Source organism: Montipora foliosa, chromosome 2, assembly GCF_036669935.1.
Source record: "Montipora foliosa isolate CH-2021 chromosome 2, ASM3666993v2, whole genome shotgun sequence".
Taxonomy (NCBI): domain Eukaryota; kingdom Metazoa; phylum Cnidaria; class Anthozoa; order Scleractinia; family Acroporidae; genus Montipora; species Montipora foliosa.
Window position 1 is genome coordinate 2,220,561 of NC_090870.1, and position 10,025 is coordinate 2,230,585.

Consider the following 10,025-nt stretch of genomic DNA (forward strand, 5'->3'; position numbering starts at 1 on the left):
TAGGAATCAAGCAATAATTATTTAGGTTGGATTCATTTTAACTTTACTTTAACTTTGAAGTACAACAGTTACAGAGTAAGTTGACTACTGGGTGCAAATATTCAGATTTGATGCAGTCAGTCAGGGAGTAGGGGTGGCGCAGTGGTAAGAGCACCCGCTTCCCACCAATGTGGTCCCAAACTCAGCGTCATATGTGGGTTGAGTTTGTTGGTTCTGTTCTCTACTCCAAAAGGTTTTTCTCCGGGTTACTGTTACTGTTACTGCTCCCTTTAACGCCGCACGGCGCTGTTGGGGCCCAGCAGATGAAGCAGCCTCACGTACGAGCCCACGCCAGCCATCGGGGCAGCCGGCAGCCCTGGTAGCCTCAGCGAAGCTGAGGCCCGTCCACTCAGTAATGTTGTCACTCCACTTCTTCCTAGGTCGTCCTCTGCTTCTGCCACCTCTGACTGTGCCCTGAAGGCACGTCTTGGCCAGGCCGTCACTACGTGTGGTGTGACCAAACCACTTCCATTTCCTGGTCTTCACAATCTCAAGAAGTTCTTGATGACGTCCAATTTTGGCAGTCAACATCGCTCTAACACTGTCATTAGATATTCTTTGCCTGTAATCCACTCCTAGCAGTTGTTGGAGACATCTCATCTCAAAAGAAGCTACCTTTTTCTCTAGGTAGGCGTCGAGGGTCCAGGATTCACAGGCATACAGAAAAACAGAAATGACCATTGATCGTAAAAGTCTTATTTTTGAAGATAGAGAAATACATTTATCATCCCAAGCAACTTTGAGTTTTGAAAGAGAACTTTGTGCTTTGGCCATTCTGGAGAGGATTTCAGATTTGGAACCATTATCAGTCACTAGAGCACCAAGATATATAAACTGATTGACATGTTGCAGAGAACTTCCATTGACTATAATGTCATTTTGAACCTCCTTTGCATGGGTATTTGACATGATTTTTGTTTTCTCAGCACTTATTTCCATACCAAAAGCAGAACAGCTCTGATTAAGTCTTCTGATTAGTTCAGCGAGTTCAGCTTCTGAACTAGCGAGGCCATCAATATCATCTGCGAAGCGCAAATTGCTGACAGTCCTGCCACCAATGCTAACTGTTGATTCATGACCTTCAAGAGCATCTGTCATGATTCGTTCGAGAAAGATATTGAAGAGTGTTGGGGATAGTAGGCAGCCTTGACGAACCCCTACGCTGGTGCGAAACCATTCTTCAATTTCACCTTCCAGATAGACTGAACTGGTGGCCTGGTTGTAGAGTTCTTCAATAAGTGAAATCAAGATCTTGTTGATGTTATACTTATTCATCGTAGCCCACAGCGCTTGATGCCACACCCTGTCAAACGCCTTCTTGAAATCAATAAATACATGATAAAGCTCTTTTTGATGTTCTTGGTACTTCTCGATGATGGAACTGAGATTAAAGACTTGTTGAACAGTACTTCTGCCTTTCATAAAGCCGGCTTGTTCCTCGGCAATTATTTCTTTTGCTTGGTGCTTTAAGCGGTTCAAAATGACTCTGAGAAGAACCTTGCTTGGATATTTGATTAAGCTTAAGGTACGGTAATTGTTGCACAGTTTGAGACCACCTTTCTTGGGGAGTGCAATAACAAGAGATCTTGTCCAGTTTGTGGCCATTTAACACTTTTCCATATTTGGTTACAGAAGTTTAGAAGAGCTGTCGTCATATACTCACCGCCGTCATATGCTCTCTTCTTTTATCACAATTCTCCTGGGATGTTGTCAACGCCTGGTGACTTCCCTTTCTTCAACATTTTTACAGCTTCCTCAATTTCCGATTTCAATATGAGGTCTACTGAGTCGCCGCTTTGGCTTTCTGGTGTGTCTAAGACTCTGGCGTCGCCCTGCACCTCGCAGTTGTACAGTTCTGAGCAGTACTCGGTCCACCTTTCTAGGATTTTACTTCTCTCAATGATGGTTTCACCTTTCTTATCTTTGATGGTGTTGACTTTGCTTTGCTTGGGCTTTGTTAATGTTTTAACAGTATCATAAGCTTTCTTGCTATTGTTCTTCATCAAGTTGGTTTCGATATCTTCACACTGTTCTTGAATCCACTTTTGTTTTGCTTTAACCATTTCTTTCTTTACAAGTTTGTTTATCTTGCTGTACTCTTTCTTGGCTTGAGGACAACTTTTCTTTTTCTCTTTAAGATCTCTTCTTTTATCACACAGACTTAGCACTTCAGATGTTACCCAGGCTTTCTTCTTTGATGTCTTTTTCCCTAGAATCTCATTAGCTGTCTCAATAGTTGCTTTCTCAAATGTCTCAATATTACTTTCTAGATCTGAATCATTGTCAAAAAGAAGCAAAGGGCCGAATTTTCCGCCGATAGATGCTCTAAACTGGTCAGCTACAAAGGGGTCCTGAAGTTTTTCAAGGTCGAACTTAAGTCTTGTGTATTGGGGCTTGGCCATTCTCCTCAGCTTCAACCTGAAAGTCGTCATAACAAGGTCATGAGGGCTTGCAACGTCGGGCCTTGGGAACGTCCTGGTTCTCCCGGTGTACACACTGGACTTGAATCTATTTGGGACTAATATGTAGTCTATCTGACCATGGTTCACGCCGTTAGGATGATGCCAAGTCATAGTTCTGGACTTTTTGTGCTTGCCGAGGGTGTTTGCGATGACAAGATCGTTGTAATTTGCGAACTCAAGGAGCCGCAGACCTCTGTCGTTGGTTGTAACGTTGCAGTGGGGCCCCTGTTGTTTAGGTCACTCTTTTGCAGTGTCTTTTCCAACTTTGCATTGAAATCGCCGAGGATGACCTTGATGTCTTTTTTCTGTGCTTTGTCAAAATTCTCTTCGATATCTTGGTAGAAGATTTCGTTATCTTCATCACTGTAGTCTGAGGTAGGGGCGTACGCCTGAAAGAGAGTAATGTTGAAAGGAGATGCTTTGATGCGGATAGAAATTAATCTACTTGAAATAAAATTGCAGCCTATAACAGATTTGGCAGTGTCTTTGTGGACTAAAAAGCCCACCCCGTGTTCATGTTTATCATCTCTACCACAGTAGAACAGCTTATGACCATCGTCGCTATTGATTTCACCAAGTGCCTTCCTTCGGACTTCACTGAGGCCGATGACATTCCACTTGTAATGCTTTAATTCATGACACAGTTCATCAAGTCTTCCATCTCTCCATAGAGTTTCCACATTCCATGTTCCAAAAGTAATTTTGTCCTTTGAACGAAAACGGTCGGTAATCCTTTCACCGGTGTTCGACTTTTCGCCCGTGTTCCGGTGTATAACAGCGGGCGCGGAGCTTGTTTGACCGCGCGTCCTCCTAGCCGGTATGGGCTTTCTTGTTTGCCGCTTCATCATTGGGTTTCTTGGAAAATAAGACTGGCGGCCTCCATACCTCTCCAGAATGTTATGCGCAGCCGTACTTTGCGACAAACAAAGCGCCTCGCACCCCTGCATTCAGCCATTGACTGTTTGACAGTTCATCCGCCCTGGCCGAAGACGACGACGATTAAAAAATTATACACAATTCCTAGGCAGTAGACAGAATTGGTACAATTAGGATCATTAGTCAGGCTTTTAGCTGCAAAACATATGAAAATAATTTATTACTAGTATATGTGCTCATTTAATTTTAGTAATCAATGCTAATTTCAAGGTTGTTTACTTACGCATTATAATATTATTGTCTCTACTTCAATAGAGCTTAGAACATTTCACATGCGAAAGTATTATCACTCGGATGCATTAAACAACATTTAAATCAGTGCAACTTGATCCCTGTCGTCATCTCCTGTTAACCGATCTCCCTTTTAAAATTAAGTCCTCCCTCTCTCATCTTAAAAATTGTATCGTGTATTTGAGGCATTTAACGGCGAAATGACAAGCACAGCTAGCTTCAAACCCTCGTACTTCTTTTCTTTCAATGTGATGTCGCTTAAATCTAGATTTCGTATTCCATGATTCAACGCCTCGAGTAAGAGATCAAGCTTGGTCCGCCATTTTGAAAAAGAATCGAGACTGCGCAGAACGACCGGAAGTCCGTGAATCGCGGACTTTCAATTGGAACCTGCCAGAGCTTCCAGAGCTCAACCAGAGCTCTCGATACGAGGCGCTGACGAAGAGGATCACAGCTCTGGGAACGAGAATGCTGACATTACACAAATCACTTTACTCTGAAGATGACTTCCGCTCAGGTTGTCGAAACGTAAGTCAATGTCATCTCAAACAGTCCTTCTCAGGACTACACTCACCCGGACGATCGTACTTTACTTAAAAAATTAATCATTTCAAATCCATTTGAAGCTGAGGGGCCTTCCAAATTATTAAAGTTATCAATTCCAAACCAACTATGGAGAAGGTTCACAATGTAATTTCAGTTTGAGGCATATATGTACCATTAGAGTTCAAAGTGCCTATCAAAAACGCAACATTGCATGACAATATTGCAAAGTGGAGCGCAAACGAACAACCGGTTTAACTCTAAAATGATACAAAGCTAGTGTACATGTATCATGAACGCCTCCAAGCACTCAAACATTTTTTGAACCAACGTTCTGTTAAAAAACCGAGCTTGGAAACCTTATTTAGTCTGGCTGAACTGGTTGTCACACTCAATAGTTTTTAATTTTTTGAGGACAGCTACTGGGATCCAAAATGGGACCTAGCTACGCCAACCTTTTTGTAGGCTATATTGAAAATTAATTTTCTCTAACTACAACAAGCCAAAGCATGATCTTCATCCAGTAAAAAAAAACTCAACCAATTCATTACTTCCGTCAATTCTTTCCATCCAGCTATAAAATGCACCTGGAAAATTACTTCAATGTTCATCGACATTAAACTTTCAGTCCACGGCAACGGCTATACGGCTACAAGCGTACACTACAAACCAACAGTTTACCGTAATTTATCTGCCTGCTACATTCATCCTCGCATCCACAACACATAAAAGATGCCATCCCGGCTCTCAATTTCTTAGACTAAGGTGCCTCTGTGGGGACGACTCTGACTTTACCAGCAAGTGCGAGGAAATGTGCCAGTTTTTCAAAAAATGTGGCCGCCCTGACTCCACTGTCACCACAGGCAAACATTGTGCCCAAGAAATCAATCGAGAAACCACACTACAAACGTCACAGAATGAAGAAACTAACAGAATTCCATTCACCCTCACCTACCAACCACAATCATCCCGAAACTAAACATATATTTCCTCTTCCAGTAGTTCAAAACCACTTAAACATAGCGTTGTTTAACGTATTTTAGTATTTAAACTGTAGATATAGGCTTATTTTTATCCCCTACATTTTTTCATCTGTTCGGACTTCCTAGCTGAAAGTCTAGAGATCCGAAAATTATAGGGATCCAAACTTACCTTTTCGAAAATTTCAGCCACAAAAAAGTCTCCCGAAAATTCTAGGTGACGTTTTTAGGGTAACAATCCGTTAAAAATGGGCAAGTCTACCATTTTTCAGATGTTCGAAAATCCTAGGAGAGGCAGGCAAGCAAGAAATTCTACAACAAATGTTCCGAAAATTCTAGATCTCAAATCGTATTCCGAACAGATGTTTTCCGAAAATTGACGTTGGGTGCCCCTGAATACTAAAATTGCAGTCAGGGATGGACATCAGAATATAAAATTTGTTCTTGACACTGACTCTTGTTAACATTGGAAACAATGTTAATAAAACTACAAAGATGTTTCGACCACACAACTTCGGCCTTCATGGGTTTTTTAAAAAGGCCAACTGCGTGACGGCTTTCTAACGTTTTACAGTTCTGCGCGTTCTACGCCAGCAAAAACATAACAAATGACCGCTATGCGTGATCACACAAGGGATTTGTAACATCCGGCATGTCATCATGTTCATTTCCCTCGTTGCTGTCTTTGCGAATACAGGCCTCAAGAAAATGTCTCTCGTGAAAATTACAAGCCTTGTCTGCAGTTATTGTCGCATGATCAAAGTCTATACTATGGACAAATTGGTTCGCGTGTTGTTGAACTTTGAAGAAACAAACAAAGAAACCAACAGGTTTCTTCATTTTCTTCTTTTTTTTTCATTTTTTTGCATTTTTTTTCAGCAACAAATGCAGGGCGATCTACAGACAGGCAGACAGACAGCCTTTATTTTAGCACGATGACAATAAAAGCTATGCGGCTTATTCTAAAGTGAAGTTATTTGTTATTTTATTGTCTTGTTGTTTCAGTCCCCTGTTTCAACAGTAGTATAGTAAGCAGCATTTGCTTTTATCCAATCTTGCACGAGGAAAACAAGTTCTCGCTGAAGATATGCTGAATGCCGGAATAGTGTCTTCTATTCTCAGCTTACTCACCCCAGAAAAACACCTGGTAGATGTTGCTGGAGAAGTTGCTTGGGTGCTTTCATACTTAACAGCGAGGCCTGACTGTGTTCCAGTATTTGTCTCAAGTGGCATCATTACCATTCTTGATCCTTTTTTGAATTCCCTTGCTCAGCAATCACCCCATAACAGCCAAGTAGTGACTCCATTGTTACGAAGTCTAGGTTAGATGACTGATGTGAAAAAGTAGTTAGTACTCATCTTCTTCTCAGTGTTCTTGACAAGAAACAGGTCTTGGGTCTAAGACTAGACATAGACCACTTTCATATAAATGGCAACCACCTAGTTACATTCTTTTGTATTAATGTTAATGAGACCTACTGCCTTCATTTTGAAGCAAATATTACTTTGAAATTTGCTTGTTGTTGCGAGGCTAGAAAGAGCTAAGATAAAATAAAATAAAATGAAATACAATATTATTTCTAAACTATCCTGCTGTACATACATCTATGCATTTTCTTTTTAATTAAGGCCTTTTAAATTGTAGCTTATTTGCTTATCTATTTATTTGTTGTAAATCTATTTGTGATTAATATATTGTCACTGAAAAGCCCTGTAGGGCGAGTGTCAATAAAGTTAGTATTGTATTATATTGAACGCTGGACAAATTATTGACCAGTGACTTAATTATCACTTAATTTTATTTCTTGCAACAGGTCGCTATTTGTGTGTGCAATGTTTCCTACCATGCACCAAGTTATCTAAGTACTGTTTTAGAGTTATGTGTCATGGATGCATTTGTCAACATTCTCATGTCACCTGACCAAGACACAATTGTCACTGGTCTTCCGTTTGTTGAGATGGCTCTAAGAAGTGTTCCAGCTTCCAAAGAAATGTTTGAGATTGCCAAGGGAGTGGCCTGTCTGGAGGCATTAGAGTACAGTTGTAATGGAACAGTGTCTTAGTATGCAAATGAATTAATTGACACTTACTTTATGGAAGAAGAGTCAGATGGGGAGAGAGTGAGTGATGGAGACGAAGGCAATAATTATGCCCGTCTTTGAGACATAGGAGTAACGAGATGAAACTCACTTTCCTTTTTGAAAACCGTTTTGTTTTTCTTTGGTTTACATGCAGAAATTTTTGTTTAGGTTCATTTGAGAAGTAGTTGGAGGCCTGCTTGCAACCATTACTAAGGAGTCCCTTATTCCTCAGAACTTCTTTCTATTTCTTAGTCAGGAAGTTCTTATCTGACCTGTAACTTGACAGATCCCAAGGCTGGGTCATGTAGAACTTTTTACAATTTGCAAACCTCGTGTCTTACACATGTGTTGCTCGTATGACCATTCCCTTGGGCTGATTGGTTGAACTCAGCCAACACCATCTCAGAGCGATAGGATCATCCACCTCTTTTCATTGTTGGGAATCTCTGACAGTGCAATGCACTTTCCTTTTCACTTAAAGAAGGGGAGGGAAAGCAGTGTTTACTTTAGCTTGAATTTTTCTTATATCACTGTATCTAGATGGATTCATTTTTGTTTACAAGCACTGTCTGCTATACATTGTTTTATTTCTCATATACATTGTCTTTTTCGTGCGACTCATGCAGGGAACCTTTTTTGCTACTCTTTTGAAAGCAAAGGGGAGACTGAAAGGAATGTTTGTTTTTTGAAGTGCGGGTTATAGACGGACAGAAGATAGAAGTAATCCTCGCACTTAACTGAACAATTTAAGCAATAATTACTGTCACTTTATCATGGATGGAAATTGTGCCTGTATAATTCACTTTTGTGACTAAGGCGCCTATCAATGTTTTGCCCCAGTGGGTGGAGGGCAGGCACACACGGGCTATTGACATCAAAGCCTTGCCCGTGACAGAGGCTACTCAGCTTTGATTGACCCAGGTCTCCTTCCATGGTTGGGCTTTTTGACATTTTTAGCGGAGAAGGACTGAGAGAGAAAAGGTCAAATGGTCAAAAAATGGCGGGATTGCCTGAAGGCAGGGTTAAAATGGAGTCCAAAAAGGTAAGAATTTGTGCAATATTCCACCTAAAAACATGCGGCTTGCCTCTTTTCGGTTTGTTTTTGCAGAACAAGTTACATGGCGTTTGCTTTTGTTTTACTTTGTAGTTAAAATTTATGAGAAATTAATGGAAGTTTTACCTTTCAAACAAAACCTCACGCATGTATTAATTCCCTTGTTCAATATCAGGAGCGAAGAAAAATCATGCTAACCTATAATAAAAAATGCCTACAACAGGAGTGGCATTCATCCAGGCAATCCAGAGCTTTACCAGTTGGCAAAGGAAGTGCTGTTTCTAGTGCAAGAGGTGTAAAGTGGTAGCTCATGTTTGTCATGATTAATTGCATAATTAGAATACATTATCATAGCCTCCTCGTGCTTGTAAGAACTTAGGCTTATGCAATAAACCTTGTTGTTCTTAACATGTCGCTTGTGTGCGAGTGAACATTATATGGTGTCAGAATAAAACATGGAAGTTTTCAAGCCTCCAGGAGCTCTAGTGCTTGAAGGAAATCTTTCCGAGAATTGGAGGAGATGGGTCCAACGCTTTGACCTTTACTTGACGGCGTCGGGAAAGATCGAAGAAAATGAAAAGGTGCAGTGCGCCATTCTGCTGCTCACAGTCGGCGAAGAAACGCTCGAAATATACAATACGTTCCTATTCGCAACTGGTGAAGATCCTAACAAGATTGCTCACCTAAAGAAAAAGTTTGAAGATTATTTCAATCCGAGAAAGAACACTGTGTTCGAAAGATACAAGTTTTGGGAATGTAAACAAAAAGACAGCGAATCTATCGATCAGTTTGTCACCGAATTGAAGACTCGTGCGAAGTCATGTGAATTTGGCGACCAGCAAGATAGCCTGATTCGAGATCGAATTGTATTTGGTGTAAGTGTCACTCGTCTTAAAGAGAGATTGCATCGTGAATCGTCTGATCTTACCCTTCAGAAAGCGGCGGGTCTTTGCAGAGCGGCAGAAGCTAGCGCTAAACAACTAAAGGGAACTCCAGACATTGGAGAAGGTACCCGTTCACGCGATAAAACCAAGAAACAAACCAACCAAGCCAGCGCTCGCTACTAGCAAAACCATCGAGCAGCTGCAGCAATTTAACTGCAAGAATTGTGGACACAAAGCACTACACGCGATCGTGTCCAGCGTTTGGAAGACACTGTCACATTTGCAAAGGGAAACATCACTACGCTAACATGTGCCCACAAAAGAATTCTCGAGTACACACTGTGACTCCGAGCCTAGACGGCGCCATTGGTCGACAGTGCGAAGTTCAACCGAAGAATTCTTTATCGGAACAGTCACCGGTGTGACTAATGATTTAGCTTGGTTCTCCACCGTAACTGTTGGCGGATCTTCTGTTAAATTCAATCTGGATACTGGCGCCAAAGCGAATGTTTTGCCACTCAGTGTTTACTCCGAACTCCCGCACAAGTCTCCTTTAATGGATACCAGTGTTGTTCTTTCCTCGTATGGAGATTTCAAGGTAAAACCCGAGGGAAGATCACCCTGTCTTCTGAAGCTCAAGGATTAAAGGCAAGCCTTCCATTTTTCGTTGCTGCTGTTAATTCACCACCATTTTTGGGACTCTCGGCGTGTTTCAAAAACGTAAATCTGGTGAAAGAGTACGAAAGTGTTTGCCTCAGGGCCCCTCGCACACAAAAAAGAAATTGGTTGATACGTTTGCTGATGTTTTCAGTGGG

General features: G+C 41.3%; 1 protein-coding gene and 1 pseudogene across 1 annotated transcript; both read left to right on the forward strand.

The window, feature by feature from the left end:
- The window catches only part of LOC137991100 (uncharacterized), an 11,916-nt pseudogene extending 5,398 nt beyond the window's left edge, over window positions 1-6,518 (forward strand).
- Window positions 6,519-8,781: 2,263 nt separating this feature from the next.
- On the forward strand, window positions 8,782-9,393 carry LOC137991101 (uncharacterized). Its single transcript, XM_068836221.1, has one exon. The coding sequence runs from the start codon at window positions 8,782-8,784 to the stop codon at window positions 9,391-9,393; it is 612 nt and encodes a 203-aa protein (XP_068692322.1).
- The last annotated feature ends 632 nt before the right edge of the window (window positions 9,394-10,025 follow it).

What these genes read in the sequence shown, in the direction of transcription:
- LOC137991101 (XM_068836221.1), top strand. Translation starts at nt 8,782, where the DNA reads ATGGAAGTTTTCAAGCCTCCAGGAGCTCTAGTGCTTGAAGGAAATCTT.